The sequence below is a fragment of the Canis aureus genome, chromosome 9 (assembly GCF_053574225.1).
Source record: "Canis aureus isolate CA01 chromosome 9, VMU_Caureus_v.1.0, whole genome shotgun sequence".
Taxonomy (NCBI): domain Eukaryota; kingdom Metazoa; phylum Chordata; class Mammalia; order Carnivora; family Canidae; genus Canis; species Canis aureus.
This window is the reverse complement of record NC_135619.1, coordinates 12,411,720-12,428,847: the sequence shown is the minus strand read 5'-3', so window position 1 is coordinate 12,428,847 and position 17,128 is coordinate 12,411,720. Positions and strand designations below refer to the sequence as shown.

General features: G+C 36.1%; 1 protein-coding gene across 7 annotated transcripts in view; it reads left to right on the top strand.

The window, feature by feature from the left end:
- Positions 1-17,128, top strand: part of PRKD1 (protein kinase D1) — a 323,586-nt gene that overhangs the window by 169,202 nt on the left and 137,256 nt on the right. For all 7 annotated transcript variants that reach the window (XM_077908880.1, XM_077908878.1, XM_077908883.1 and 4 more), the window contains exon 2: positions 815-953. In XM_077908880.1, the coding sequence (XP_077765006.1) occupies positions 815-953 (139 nt within the window). The remainder of the gene's footprint in view (positions 1-814; positions 954-17,128) is intronic.

Here is a 17,128-nt window from a genome sequence, read left to right as displayed (position 1 = left end):
TAAATTGACTTTTAGCTATTGTTCATAATCTATTTAACCTAGATTGCATGAAAACTAAATGTATTATATGGGCAGCAACAGAAAGGAGAGTGGGGTTTTCTCCTCTGGCACTTTTCCTGAGTCAAAGAATCTAGATAATATTTCAGTCCACACACAGATCACAATTAGCTTTATTGAGTCAACTTTTATTCTATTATTTTTAAAAGGTTTTATTTACTTACTCATGAGAGACACACAGAGAGAGGTAGAGACATAGAGAGAAGGAGAAGCAGACTCCATTCAGGAAGCCTGACGTGGGACTGGATCCCAGGACTCCAGGATCATGCTCTGAGCCACCTAGGCATCCTAACTTTTATTTTTGAATATACCTAAGTGGACTGATCTCTTTTTTTTTTTTTCAAGCAGATTGCAACTGTATGTATAATGGAATTGTAATAAACTGACTCCCATTTTTTGTGCTACTGGATTGCAACAGATCTTGTGAAAGTGCACAATTATTCCCACCTATATTATTTCTTAGCTACCTTACTGCCAGAGCCACTTTGAATTTTACCTCATATTCTTTAATTTTATTGCTCTCTAATTAGATCATATGGTTCTTATTGCCCTTATGATATGTTATTCCTTTCCTCCTGACTTGGAGGCATGTCAATATCAATTTTGCTATTCATTTTGAATGTTCTAGATACCTTCAACTTTTGTAATTAAGCTTGTAATTAGCTTGCATTTGTGCCCTGGCACTTAATTATTTGGTTTTTATTTTAAATTTAGGAGGATTTTGACATTTAACCTATTGTGGTATTTGTATTTACAGTTCCCTGAATGTGGTTTCTATGGAATGTATGATAAGATCCTGCTTTTTCGCCATGATCCTACCTCTGAAAACATCCTTCAACTGGTGAAAACGGCTAGCGATATCCAGGAAGGCGATCTTATTGAAGTTGTCTTGTCAGGTAGTACCCTTATTTCTCTATCCATAGATTAATACTTTGCACTTGAAGAAATCTGGAGCATAAGTTTTTAAGGCAACATAGAAAACATATCAAACTCAGCCCTAAAAGGAAACTTCAGGCCTCGTCTGTGGGAACTTTCAAAATTTTTTTGGAAAAAGCAAATGGTTTGCCTTATGGGTGCAAAATTTTTTGCGCCCACTACTGTCCCAATCACTTTTCCCAACCTCACAATCTCCCCAGCCGCCAACAACACCACAAGCATACTTTCATTCATCACCTTGAATCATTTGGATGGCAGCAAAAGCAAACAAAAACTCCCCAGTGGTGAAAGAGAGATGCTAGGGCTCCAAATGTATGGGGGGTCTGGAAGCCAAGAAGTAACAACAGGGCTAGAAATCCATAGCTTTAGTTAAGTCAGATGTCTACTCACTCTAAGCCAAGACCAAGTCAGAAGCCTGAGTTCAGGAGTTACAGCAGGTCGGGCAGGCCATGTGACACTAGCCAGATCACTCCTTGAGGAGCAGCTGTGCTTTGCTTCCCTCTGCCCAGATTTATATTCCTTATTAAGGATTTAAAAGTTACCAAATAGACTATGTGTATTAATACAGAAAAAAAAATAGTCATATTTAACTTTAAAAAAAAAAAAGTGCCAGAGAACAGCTGTAGCTGGGATCCATACAACAATGATCAGTGCAATAATGCAAAGAGATCCAGTTTTTTTTTTTTTAATTTTTGTGAAAATAGAGGAATTATTGAGAAACTTTGTATTGTTCCTTTCTCTCCTCTGGCTATCTTTGCTTGTTACTTCTTTGACTAAAGGAAACCCATTAGCTTTCATAATTCTAGATTTCAGTTCCTCAAGTTCCTCAACTTGTTCAGAGCCCGGGCCTTGGTTGCACTGATTATAATTCAGTTGGACTTTGCTTTGATTCAGTCCAATTTGTTTTTGTCTTTGTTGATCCCTTGTCACTGGGTGAGGTCCTGGGATTGCCGCATTTTCACTGTGTAGCTTAGATCCTATAAAACAAGTTGTTTTGCTAGATAAAAATAATAATGTTCTTGTTGTTTATAGAGTTGCCACTTGTTAAATCAAAAAAGCAACAGCTTTCATGTGTTTTTTGTAGACAATGCCAACCACTTTAATTATTATTTTTCATATGTATTTTTTATTCAAGTATAACATAGTGTTACATTAGTTCAGGTGAACAATATAGTGATTCAGCAATTCTGTACATTACTCAGTGCTCGTCATAAGTGTACTCTTAATCCCCTTCATCTATTTTACCCATCCCCCCACCCATCTTCCCTCTGGCAATCTATTGTTTTCTATAGTTAGGAGTCTGGTTTTTTTTTTGTCTTTTTTTCTTTGTTCATTTGTTTTATTTCTTAAATTCTGCATGAGTGAAATCAGATGGTGTTTGTCTTCCTCTGACTTGTTTCACTTATCATTTTACCATCTAGATCTGTCCATGTTGTTACAAATGGCAAGATTGCATTCTTTTTGATAGCTGAGTAATATTCCATTGTACATACATGCCACATCTTCTTTATCCAGTCATCTGTTGGTGGACACTTGGGCTGCTATTATAAATCTTGGCTATTGTAAATAATACTGAAATAAACATAGAGGCACACATATCTTTTTGATTTATACTTTTCTTTGGGTAAATACCCAGTAGTGGAATTTTAAAGGATCATATAGTAGTTCTATTTTTAATTTTTTGAGAAACCTCCACACTCTCACCTTTCTTTGGCTCTTTCACAAAACTTTTGCACCTGGTCTCAAAAAACTAGTGCTCAGACATGTTGTTTTTTAAGTTTCCTATTTCTGAGAGGAGGAGCTGCCTGGAATAAATTATTTAGGGAAATCATGCCCTGGATCCATTCTCTCCCTAATTCATATTAAACTCATAGCTGGGCTGCTTTGCAAATAATACAATGTGTTTTATGAATCTCTTTTTTTTTTTTGCCTGTGGCAATGTCCAGAAATATGATAATTTTTTAAATTGCATTTCAAAATTTATTTTTCTTTCCATTTCACTTTTGTTGCCGAATGCTATATAGTAGTGTCAGACAGATTGAATGCAAGCTGTGTGTGAGTGTGCTTGTGCTTGTGGAAGAGGGAAGGGGACTGCCTGTTTGGGTGTTATCTCTGTGAGCGGGATCTGCTCTTTGGCATGCTGACCTGATGAAGCACCCTGCATTGCCCTGCTGCACAGGGAACAGCATTATGCTGTTCCTTGTCATCTCCGCAAACCAAGACCCTCACTATGTTTATACTCCACTTCTTTTGCCATCCACTCTTTCTGTGCCGTGTTCGTCCTGTCCTGTCTCCTTGGCCCCAGTTGCTGAGAAGGCACTCAAAGGCAGCCTTTTTTTTGCCTGTTGTCCCAATACCAGGCTTAGGAAGGCCTCTTCTATTCTTAGCAGCTATCATGTTGGTATTTAAAAGGAGCCGTTCTATAACAGCCTAGTTTTAGATTTGAACCTGGAGACTTCAGCATTTTCAGCCCACACAGTCCCACTCCCTCAATATCATTTAACCCTTAAATATTCAATGATGTATATTTAATTAAATGTATGTATATATAATGACTTATTATATATAACATATGTAACATATGTCTTTATATAACATGTATATATATACACATAGATATATGTGTGTGTGTATATATATATATATGTATATACACACACACACACACATTCAATTATGTTTAACTGACGATCTCCTGCATTTCCCTGTGAGCTTCTTTGGCGGCTGTATTTTCCTCCCTCCTCTCCCACTCTAATGCTTCACATTGTGATTTTCTCAGTATATGTTAAAAATGTTTTTTTCCTTAAACTTCCCCCCAACTATAACCCTGTTTTTCTCCATGCCCCTTTCCTTTCTGCTTAGTGTCCATCACCTATGGCGCAGGCCCATGCCTGAGCTCACCACTAAGTGATGGTCTAGCTCTGAGATCCTCACTCGGGCACTTTGTTACATCTTGTCTTTTGCTCCCAAATCCACATCCCTGGGCCCCATCTTTTGACTAGTTTTCAGGCCCTAGCTCCCTACCATTTTATCACTTACTCATTCCTGACCCAAGCCCAGAAGAACATGGAGTGCTGTAGTTGGCCAGAGAAGTGCTGTTTCCTGATGGGTGGTTAAGGATCAACTTCATTCAAAATGCAATGGGTAAAGGAGGTAGGGGTACAAGACACTGGGCATCCCCTCTGTTGCTTTTCAACTAGTTTCAGAACATAAAACAATGCTGTGGAGATTTTCCTCTTAAAGACCATAATATTATTGTTAAAACTCCTTTATCTAAATTTTGGTTTCCCCCACGAAAAAATAAATTTTACTGTATAGTTCAGCATAAACATAATCTGATTTTTTTCAGTGTTTAACCAGTATTCCACCAATAGAAACATATTCTCACCTAGGAGTACAGTAAAAATGTGAGAAATATGGAAAAAAGTAAATTTGAGGAAGGTGATATACTATTGTCTCTGCAGGCAAGATCAAGAATTTTCTCTTATGTCAATTTATTCTGAGACCTTTCATCATCTGTTAGTACTAAAACCAGGCTGCTCCTAGCTGATTTGCTGGTTTTCTGTCTCCTTTTCTTTCTGAAAAACAGGTCTTGTATGAGCTAGTGCTTTTAGACTCAGTAAGCCAGGAAAATATTGCTCACGGGTAGATGGGTTGGGTTCTGGAGAAGAAAAAGAAATAACTACATGGAAGTTCCCCACCATGCACACTCCTACCACCGGCAAATTTTCTTTGTATGTTAAGCAAAGGATTAGCATCACTACTATTGTTATAGAGTAGGAAAACACTGCAAATGGAAATTTCTCTTACTATAGCCAAAGTCAAGTTCAAGTGTATAGTACTAAACTATAAAGTAAAGCTCATGGAATTTAGAAGCCTTCTTCATGATGGGTCTCTATCAGAACCTGGTAATTCAGTCATAATAAAGCAAATCAATAACAGCACGGCATTCACATGATTCAGCTCTTTGTTTTTTGTTTTTTGGGGGCTTGATCTCTAATAATAGTGTATGTGTGTGTGTGCATCTAATAGGTGGTTAAATTGAAAGAAGACAAGGACTACAAGAATTTCTCTAGTAAAATTATAATTTTAAAGTCTTAGAGCTAAATGTTGAATCTTTCCTTCTTTCATTAATGGTAAAAATCCTTTTTTTGGATAATTTTTAATAGTTTTTACAATAGATTGTGCAGTATTATTTATAACTTTTGCAAAGCTGTGTTACCACATGTAGCTGGTTATTTGTCCCACACCATCTAGAGATGGAAACCTCATTAGAAAGCTAGCGCTGTAAGCCCAGGCAGAGGGGGCTATGGGCCTATTTTCAGGCAGTGACTGAAGAGCTGAAAATGGGATAGGGAAATTAAGAAATATTTTAGAGGTAAACTTGAAGAGATATATACCCATTTGGACATATTTGATGAAGGAAAATAAGAAAATGAAGAGCATTCTAAGGAGAGGTACAGCCACCTAAGGAGTGGTCACGTGCTCTTTCCCTCACACCAAGTCTTGCTCTCATGTGTTGTTCAGTGTGTTTGTCAAGTGGTTTGGCTCCTGCCCCAAGATGCTGGAGAACTCTTGGGCATATAGTCTCATTGATTTCCTTTGTGATTTTGTACAAGTTGCATAATCTCTGGGATTCAGGGGGGGTTGTTTGTTTTTCAATCAAAAAAGAACTTTATTGAATACCTGGGTGGCTCAGTGGTTGAATGTCTGCCTTTGGCTCAGGTCATGATTCTGGGGTCCTGGGATTGAGTCCCACATCAGGCTCCCCACAGGAAGCCTACTTCTCCCTCTGCCTATGCCTCTGCCTCTCTTTCTGTGTCTGTCTTTAAATAACATCTTAAAATTAAAAGAACCTTATACTGGATGATAATATCATCCAGGGCTAATAGTGCATGGATTCCATATTTTCTTCAGTCTATAGGTAAAGTAGATGCATTAATGATTGAATACCATTTCTAGGGCCAGATCACCTGGCTTCATATCCTTTCTCTGTTCCTCACTTTTTACATCTGTGCCCAGTTTCCTCATCTATAAAATGGAGGCAACACTAGCACCTACAATGTAAGGTTACTGCAAACTTCAGAAATAACGCATGTAAAGCACTTCAGGGTTTCTACACATAGGCAACTGCACAATAAATGTTAGCTATTCTGTTTCCTTCTCCTCCTCACACTCTAAGTAGCTTTTCCCTGTAATATTCATGATCATTAAATGTACCACAAAAGTGAATCCTGGTCTGAAAATTTTGAGAACTGTTGCGTCAAACAGTGTTAAAGGAGTTATTTATTGCAGGACTCTTCAAAATTTTGGTGCATGCTGATATGAAGCATAACTCTCTGCACTTCCCAAATTCGCTTTAACACAGATAATTTCTCCCCCTTCAAGTATTTGATCAGTCTTGGCCTCAGCAGTCTACAGTAGAGATACTCCTCTGGGTCAAGCCCATGGACCAAATGGTCAGAGAGGGTATATCTGCTCTGTCTACATGTAGGCCACTTCTCTCTCACAAAGGAGAATATTTGAACCATGGAAAAACAGGAGTTAGCAAGAAAGAAAGCTTTGTCTACATAATAGTACAAGCTTTTGAATCAGTTTACATAAGTAATGTTTCCTTCACAATGACTCTGGGAGGTAGTGAAATCAGATATCTTAAAAGCTATAAAATATACATTTTAACTTGCCCACATCCTGCAGTGAATAGTAGAGGTAGTACCAGAGCTTGAATATAAATGTTTAGTCTTTATTAACTTCAGGTTAACCCTTTGAACCTGCACCAGTAAACAGGATTTCTTGAGGATCTGTTCAAAGAATTCCTACTATGGTAAGTTGATGTTTCAGGGAATTATTGATCGGATTTGTAACAACAAAACCAGTAATGAGCTACAGGTTCCACTGGTTCCACTGACATTTTTTTTTTTTTTATCGTAGAACCCTTATCCCCTCTTCCTTATGAAAAAATAAATATTTAATAAATATATAAACTGTGATCAGATTATGAAAACCTGGAGGCTCTTCTTCATAGAGTTACAGTACAAAATATGAAAAAGTAACCATGCCCCTGCTTAAACAGGATCCCATCATATAATTTCTCAACTCTGATCAAAATTGAAATGGTGTCTTAGGATCACTATGTTTAAGGAATCCTTATGACCATGTTTTTCTATTATTAGGATTCAGTGTCTAAACCGTGAGCCCTCCCCCCCCCCCGCCACCTCAAAATAGATAGTAACAACGTTCTAGCAAGGTCGTTTTTTCTTTTATAGAGAGTATAAATTATTGATTTATATGGCACTGTGTCAGTTATATTCCTTTCTCTCAGATATAGGACATTGTTTAGCAGTGTTTTATACTCCTCTGAAATATGGGTGGAGGAGAAAACTGAGAGTAATACTTTAGATCATTGTGTTATTATTTTCCCAAGAAATACATTAGAAGACATAGTTTTGTTGGTTTGCCTTTAAGAAGAGAGAATTAATCGTGGGATGCACCTCCCCAGTCTTAATACTGCTTGAGTGATTAAGGTTGTAAAAGATCTGGCCTTGAGTACTCAATTTATATTTCTTTGTAGTTGTTTCGGACATCTTAATCATTATGGGCTTACTGGTGCCAATTCCTGTCCAACTTTAGTTGCAATTATCTGTGCTGGTGGTTTTGTAATAATGGCAAACTTAAATGTAAGATTACAGGTCATTACTCATAAAATATGGTTTATGTTAAGTGTGTCTTCAGCATTTCCTTTTTATTATTGTTAATATTAATCCTCTTTCCATCTCTACCTTGCAAGTAAACCTCATTTTAGGTTCTTTGTACTACATTAAATCATTCTCATAGAAAAGTGAACACAAAGAGGAGGTTAATAGAATGTTTCCATATACTTTGATCTGCCCAGCTTGGGACCTCAACCAGGATATGGGGCTTGGAGCACTCCTTCCTTACTTTGATAGTTTTCCTCCATTATTTGTCTCTTTGTGGACTGGAGTCTCCAGGGAGATATGGCACAATAATGCATTGCTTCTCTGTCTTTTTATACCCGGGTAACCCTGAGCGTCAAGGCAGAGTGAAAACATTCTCCCCAGGTAACATAGGACATAAGGCAAACCCTAAAAGGAAAAGTTCTTTGCAGAATCTTATTTCATTTGAAAGCCTTATGCACATTTTGCATTCTGCTGTGTTAGATTTCTCTTGCTTAATTTTGAATATATAATATTTTCCCCCATGTTGTTCTTTAAGAAAAAAGCATTAGTGTTGATGATATAAGGTTGTATAGATTTTATGATGTATTAGGCACTGTTTTGAGTGCTTTACATATTATATTAACTCAGAAATATGCATCACAATTACCTTATGGCATATATCTACATAAATTCAGTTTGATAATCAGTGGATTTCCAGTCAAAGACTGGGCTGAGTCCTGGAGCCGCCATTTATTTCTAACATAATGTTTGGCAAGTCACCTCCTTTCCTGGAGTCTTTATCCATCACCCATCGAATAGCAATAGTAACTTCTTTACTCTGATATTGGGCTGTAGATTTCATGAGGGTAAATATAAAGCATTTCAAAAGATGCCTGGTGAATGTGAGGTACTCTTCCTTCTTGTCCCACCTCCACCCCACTGGATTACACATTTCTTGAAACAAAAACCATTTATTTTATATTGAAACCTCAAGACCTGGCATGTCACATGCAATCATCTATTTGCAAACATCTGTTTGTTTAGTGAATGAGTGGATACTTGAAGTAACAAAATGAACAAGCCAATAAGCATGTTATTAAATTGGTGCTGCAAATATGGTATATAGAAGTTACTGCTGATGATATATAGAAGTTACTGCTGTTCTGTAGGAATTGAATTTCAGTGCTTACTGTTGGCTCTCCTTGGTCTAACCTATTCGTAATATCAATATTATTATCACTTGACTAATCCTTTTTTTCTGGATTCCTGCTATCTTCTACATGTCAGAAACTAATTATTTTTTAGAAATTGCTTATTTTTAGAAATCCAGTTCTGCTTTCAAAATATTTCAATGTCTTTCACAACATTTCTCATGTAAAATAAGACATAATTCATAAAATGGTAGTTATTTTCCTATCTGATTCCTACAACTCCTGGATTATGCTCATCACCATTCCAAGTAACTCATTTGCTATCTAACTCAATTCATTCTTCCTTCAACCAGTTTTCCCAATCATTGCTCTTTTCTTTTTTTCTTTTTTAATTTTTATTTATTTATGATAGTCACACAGAGAGAGACAGAGAGAGAGAGAGAGAGAGAGAGGCAGAGACACAGGCAGAGGGAGAAGCAGGCTCCATGCACCAGGAGCCCGACATAGGATTCGATCCCGGGTCTCCAGGATCACACCCTGGGCCAAAGGCAGGTGCTAAACCGCTGCACCACCCAGGGATCCCCCCCATTGCTCTTTTCTTTCAAATATTCTTGTTCTCTTTCTAAAATGTAGTAAGTAATCATTCCTTTTTGATGTACCTCCCCTCCCCCCCACCATGCTAATCTCACTTGCCTTCATCAGTTAAGTGTCATTTTTTTCATCTGGAACCTCAATGTTCCTTATCTGCATTAGCTCACAGTGGTGACGCTGGAGCTGGCCTCAGGCTGTGACTTCTCTCTTTCCATGTTTGGAAGGAACAAGGACTGAAATCCTGAGATGGTGGCTGACCTTTCTTACTCATCCTCCTCCCCCAGCCCCAGTCTTCACACTGGAGCACCATTGCTTTATCCACCTAATAGGACAGCCACCTAATGTGCCTAAGGGTCAGCTGGCACAATCTATAGGAAAAGCTGAGTCATGTGCTCCAAAACCAGAGTCTAAATCTCCATAGATCTCTGTCCATGGACATGGACATGGAAAAACCATGAAACCGTGGTTTTCAAAGACAACATATCAGGCCCCTCTGTTCACACAGAATTAGCCTAGGGCCTAGTTCTTCACCATCTGGCAAGTGGATATCCAGCCAGAAATCATAGTTTTTCCTTCTCTTTTCATCTATTACTTCTCTAATTGAAGCCAGTATTCTAACTCATTCAGATAAACAGGAAAAGAACACAGAGGTAATGAAAACCACACAAAGGGGGCTTTTTCCTCTGTATTTTCTGGTCTCTGTGGAACCAAAAATTCTTTATATTTACTTCTTAGGGTGGAGACTTAACCATCTCATGTATGTAAATCTTACCATGTTAGCACTTCAATGTACAACAGGACCTCAGAGAACTTCACATATTCAGAATCATTCTAGAAAATATACTAAGATACTAGGTCATTCTTTTTAGAAAATATACTAAGATACTAGGTCATTCTTTTTGTCATTTTACATGAATTGGTTTGTAAAACACACACACAAAAGTCATATTAATCTATCTCATTTACCAGGTTTGACTCTGAATTATGTGGGACTTACTTAAAAAACTGCACTTCAACTCAAAAATGAAAATTTTTACACATCAGAAATAGATGAGTTACAGAACCAGACCCTAATATAAGAACTTTTTTGGGCAATCACAGTATCTTATAAATATGTATTTCCTTGGCTCACTTCTATATAGAGGTGATATAAATAGGTTTTTTGTCATAATCCTTGAAAAATATTAGTGTTTAGTTAGCACAAAATCCTTGTGTTCTAGGGCTAAGACTGGAGAATAAAACTGTTCCAGTTTTTATTTTGTTCATCTGTTATAAAAACACAAAATTCTATTCATAAGAATTGGCTGAGAAATAGGCACCCCAACTATTTCTCTAGTTATGCGCTGTCTACACTAACTGTATGTAGCTATACTAAAGTTAACCAAAAATAAGTAAAATTAGAACTGAGTTCTTCAGTCATACTATTTCAAATATTTAATAGACATGTTAATAAATAGCTGCCATATTGATTTAAACATTTCACTATCAAAAAAAGTTCTGTTAGAGCAACTAGATAAACCAAATTTTACTCCTAAACATCTAGAACACAATTATTTGCACACACACACACACACACATACACACATGCTGCAGAAATATCTTTACTGAAATTTCTTTGATAGGACACTTAGAGGAATGTTAGAAATAATATACTTCAATGCTTTGGTAGTATATTTATTACCAAAATCTCCGGAATCCGGGAGAAATTGTATAATACCCTGTGACTTCCTGGTGGGACAAATTCTTCAGACTCTTGTACCCTAGAACAGCTTCATTTTATGAGTAATGTTATTCTTATCTGATACCTGGTTTTCCTTCTTCCTTTGGCCTTACCCTCTCAGATCAGAATTCATGGACCACCTTTAATATGGTACAAGTCAATAATACTACATGACATTTACAATACTAACTCTTTGTATTTGCCACAATATTTAATTTAATTTAGGTTTCTTAGTTTCTGTATTTTATTTCATTGCATGCTATACAGAATACCTTAGTGGGTAGAGACACTGGAAACAAGCTGCCTGAGTTCCAATTCCCAGCAGTGCATTTATTAGCTCTATGGCATTGGGAAGGTTAGTTAGTGTTTGGGTGCCAATGTCCTCACCTTCAAACTGAGGATTCACATACAGGATAATAATGTATAGTATCTAACACAGTATCTAGGACATAAGCATATTGTAAAATCATCTCAGAAATGAAGGAGATAAGAAGAGTAGATAGGAGAATAAGAAAGAAATAGGTCAGAAAGAATAATACAGTATCATGGTATAGTATATAGACTAATTGTATGATTTATGAATGACTTCATTTCTTTGTTTTATCTTACCTTTTTTCCAAAATAAATTTTTTGCTGGCTTACAGAAACATACAAAATACAATAAAACATCAGCAATTGACAGTGGATGTTGTCCATGTTTGAAAAGACAACATTTAGTTCATGTAAATTCTAGAATATTTATTAAAAAGCAGTCATACAGCTTTATCTCATACTTTATAAGCTGCTTTGAATTAGAGGAAATGCTGGTTTTGAAGGCCAGACCTTTGGTTGATATAGTGCCCAGCTGCTTATTCTCCGGAAAACCATCTCTCTGGGTTTTGGGTAAATTTATATAGCAGCATTCTAAATGCAGTTTTAAGATGTATTGGTCAAGACTGATCAATAACAATTGATATCGATCAACGCTGTTTATTATCTTGCATCTTTTTTTTCCTTTTCCATTGTGAAGACATTGGAATCCTTTCTTGTCTTTTTATGCAGGGATAATTCCCTTAGTAATGATAAAGATTATAACATATATACTTTGTTTTGTTTCCATATTCATCTCTCCCCCCCCCCCCCAACACACATGCGTGCGCACACACACGACAGGAGGGCTTAGAGGAGGAAAGGAAGGAAGGCAAGTCAGAATTGTATATACCATCAAAATCAGTGAAACAGTCACTGAAGGCTGCCTCTATTAACAAAGGCCATTTGGAGAATGCTACTGAATGGCTCTCTGAAGACTTCGTGGATTATTTCTGTTTGAGGTAAAGGATTGGACTTCACTTGAAAAGCTGCCAGTTGCCCCTTTTTGGATGTCCCCACCCGATTGGTCGTGGCTTGTAGCACTTCAGTTCAATAGCTCAGCCACGCCACCATCTGCCCAGCACTTTCATTCTGCTGGTTGGCATGTCGTTTGCTTTTAACATGCAACCCATGTAAAAATCCCTCATAATTTGCCAAAATTAGAAATGCAGCTGTTTTAAGTCTTCAACAGCAATAGCACTATTCATTATGCCAGTATGGAGGAATAAAATAGAAAAGATGTATTTGAAAAGAGCAATACTACACCAGAATGTATTTGTACCTTCACTTTCCACTTTTCTAAGTTATTTTTAAGACATCTATAGCCTGTTACCAGTGTTGACTTCAGGCTTAAAGTGAAGACGACAGACACGTAAATATACCAAATACCTCTTTTCCTACATATATTTTAATACAAGAATTGAGATTTGGATCAAGCTTGAGTTCATTTTTTTTCATGTTGTGAGGCAGTTTCAGCTTTTTAGTTTCTAGAAAATGACAAATTTTTTGGCTAACTCTGAGTCTCATCTTATTCTATTTTTATCTTCCTCAGAAGTTTTTTGAGGTTCTGATCATTACAACTTGTTAATCCCAAGAGCATGGTAATGTAAAGCTGTGTAGAGAATTCTCAATGAGTCCAAACAGTTGGTCCTCTATTAAAAAAAAAAAAAAAAATCAAGGGAAAAAAAGATATTTTCCCCACACAGTAATCTCTTGATGTTGAAAAACAAATATCAAAAGTAAAACAAAAACTACCCCTTATTTCACTGTGTTATCGATACGCAGTGTTTTAGGAATGGTAGACGTTAGGAAACAATGAGGATCCAGTATGAGGCACTCTGTCCAGAGACACTTTTTTCCACAGTGATTAGACATAACCATTCTGAAACTAAAATTGGATGGTTCGAAATTAGTTTGTCCCATCCTTTATACTTTCATATTCATATGTGTTTAAATGTCTAAGTTGGATTCATTTGACTCAATATTAATATTGCTTCCACATGAGATCTTTCACCATCTGAATTTTGAGCACTTAAAAAATTATTTATATTTATGAGAACTGACCCTTTTCAAATTACTGCCAATGGAATCAGGTCATGAAAAGCAATGACAGAGCAAGACACAAGTTTGGTGAAATGAATGTACTTGATATGCATTTATTATACATATTCAACAAGATTAATAATCCTAAAGGATGGGGCAGTATTTTATAGTCCTTAAAATATCTGTAACAATTAGTTCAGTGCCAGATATATAGTAGTCCAAAAATACTTGTTCATGATTGATATGCTTTGTTTCACAATTTAAGACTTCATAAATGGTGCTCAATGTGAAAGGAAAAATTTAAGTTTGGTTTTAGGGAGTTAACATATTTGGAAAATTTCAAAGTTAAAAGAGACATTTTTCCTTATGATGTTCTAACAGTTATCGTAAATTTTTTGGTAAAATAGTTGTAAAATTTCAATAGAAAAATAATTGTATAGTCTTAATATACTATCTTTTCTATATAGAAAAAAGAGTAATTTTATATATTGAACCAAATTAGATTCATCTTGTCCTTCAAGCTTAATAGCAGTTTCAGGATTATCTCATGTGTAAATCTCTACTCTTGCTGGTTTTATGCTTTTAAAAACATTTAGTGTTGAACAGAGGTCTTGGTTTGCTATCTCTAATGACTGGAATCTATTTTTTGGTCTCCTGGAGTACTTAACATGCAGAACAAGTGAGATAAGCACAAATGCATCTTTCCTGCTTTAAAATCAGGCTAGCCTCCATATATGATACCACCCTAGCAAGCGAATCAACAGTCAAATCCCAATAGTTTTTTAAATAAATTTTGGATTTTTGAATAGTTTTAGATTTATACAAAAAGTTGCAAAGGTAGTACAGAGAGTTCACATCACCCAGATTTGCTTTCCTGTAATGTTATCATCTTACACTGTCATGGTACATTTCTCAAAACTAAGAAATCAACAAGGGCAAGTTATTATCTTTCTTTTTTATTGCTTTATTCCCAGTACCTAGAACAGAGCCTGACGACTAGTAAGCACAATAGATAGAAATGATTGAATGAATGAATGAATGAATCTAATAAGTCAGTAAGTGCTATTAGTGATTCTTTTTACTAAATATCTACATTGCTTTCTTTTTTAAAAAAATATTTTATTTATTTATTCATGAGAGAGAGAAATAGAGAGAGAGGCAGAGACACAGGCAGAGGGAGAAGCAGGCTCTATGCAGGAAGCCTGAAATCTCGGGTCTCCAGGATCAGGCCCTGGGCTGAAGGTGGCACTAAACCACTGAGCCACCCGGGCTGCCCTCTGCATTGCTATTTGCTTGTTCAAGTTGCTGTATTTTCCCACCTATATCACTGGAATAGTTTCCTAATTGGCTTCCTTGCCTCCATCTTTTCCCCTCTAAAGCCTAAATTGGGTCATGCCAACTCTAGGTAAAACCCTTCAATAGCACAAGGATAAATCCTCCTACGTGACTTATGAAACTGTTTGTGATAAGCCTTCTGTTTATTTCTCCAGCCTTATACCTTATTCCACTGTCTACCTTACCCAACTCTCATAGATGGGCATCTGAAACTTTTCATTTCTTCTAATGTATTATAATGTCCTTTCTTACTTCTGGTGCCCCTTTATATCTGCTAGTCTTGCAATCCATGCTTTTCATATGCACCTCCTTCCTCTTTTGATTTGCCCATCTAATTTTTATTCATCTTTCATGACTTGGCACATGTATCCCCCTCCAGGAAGTCTTACTTGAAACACCAAATTTGGGTCAGGCAGCTCTTCCTATTGTGTGCTTCCTACATTAACATTTATCACCCTCTATTTATAATGACATATGTACTAGTTTTAAAGTAGATGGCACTCTGTGAGGAGCCGTGCTTTTCTAACTTGCAAATATAATCATGATATCAGAGGATTTTTGGTAAAGATTGTAAAAGATACTACCATAAACCACTTAGTGTTTTAACTTTTCTTCTTCTTATCGACATCTGTAGTGCCTTGCTGGCAATAAGTGTTCACTGAATAATTATTGTTGAATATATTAAACTGCCACACTGATTATCATCATGGGTACTTAAGTCAGATTTGGATTTAATACAATATGGATGGTAATCAGTTTAGGACATTATTATTATTACTTGTCAACTGAAAGAAAAAAGTAATGAATTTTTCCATTTATGACTTTCATTTAATTTGTGTGGCTTTTTTAAATTGATAACTTGAATACCATCTAACCACAGTGTTATGGAAAAACTCATCAGTGAACAAGAATAAAGAATATATGGAATGAATTTCCATTGAAGTTTCAAAGGCTTATTAAAAAGAGATGAAGAAAAAAAAAAAAAGAGATGAAGAACCAAATTTTTAAAATGGGCAAAGAATTTGAAAAAAAAAAAAAAGACCAAAGAATTTGGATAGAAATTTCTCCAAAGAAGTTACATACATGACCAATAAGCCCATGAGAAGATACTTAACTTCATTAGTCACTGGAAAAATGCAAATCAAAACCACATGAGGTACCACTTTATACCCGGAAATCAAATAGAGAGGCAATAATACTTTTTGGTAAAGATGTGGAAAAATTAAGACCCTATGTTGATGATTAGAATATAAAATGATCAGCTGCTTTGAAAAAGAGATTGGCAATTTTTCACAATTTCCCAGTAATTGACTCCAAGGTATATACCCAAGAGAAAACATACTTACAAAAACTTGTACACAAATATTCATAGAATTATTCATTGTATCCAAAAAGTAGAAAAAAATAAATCTCTGTTAGCTGATGAATAGATAAACACAATGTGGTATATCCATTCAGTGAATGTTATTTAGCGATAAAAGTGAATCAAGTACTGATACGTGCTATATCATGGATGAAACTTAAAAGCATTATCCCAAATGAAAGAGATCTGACATAAGTAGTGACTTACTGTATTATGTCATTTCTGTGAAATGTCCAGAATAGGCATAATCTTAAAACCAGAAAGTAGATGGAAAATTTAAAAAATAAATAAATAAGAATTTGGCTTTTCTTTTCACATAGAGGATAAAGGTTTGGTAGATGGAGGACAAGGGAAGGTGTTATATCAAAAATACTGTCAAGATCTTTTTTTTTAAGATTATATTTATTTATTCATGAGAGACACACACACAGAGAGAAAGAGGCAGAGACATAGGCAGAGGGAGAAGCAGATCCATGCAGGAAGCCTGATGCGGGACTCGATCCTGGAACCCTGGGATCATGCCATGAGCCAAAGGAAATGCTCAACCGCTGAGCCACCCAGGCATCCCTGTGAAGATCTTTATACACAATTTCAGTTGCCTTAAGAATGCTTAATTGCTTATCATTGATAGAATATAAGGATTAGAGAGTCAAGAAGCTGAATATAACTTTCTTTTGAGGACCTACTTAAGGAAGGATTATTATTCAAACTATCCTCTTAGGATAACCTATCAGTGTGAGTAATTCAAAGAATTTGGCTTTAGCACCTTGCAGTTGTAATGTGTAATGCACTTTAGATCCTCTGCAGCAGAATTTTTCTGTTCTTGTCAATACAGTTATCTCTTCTCCTTAACTGATACATGTTTATGCAGTGATACGATATTCCTGATGGAGCAGTAGTACATCTA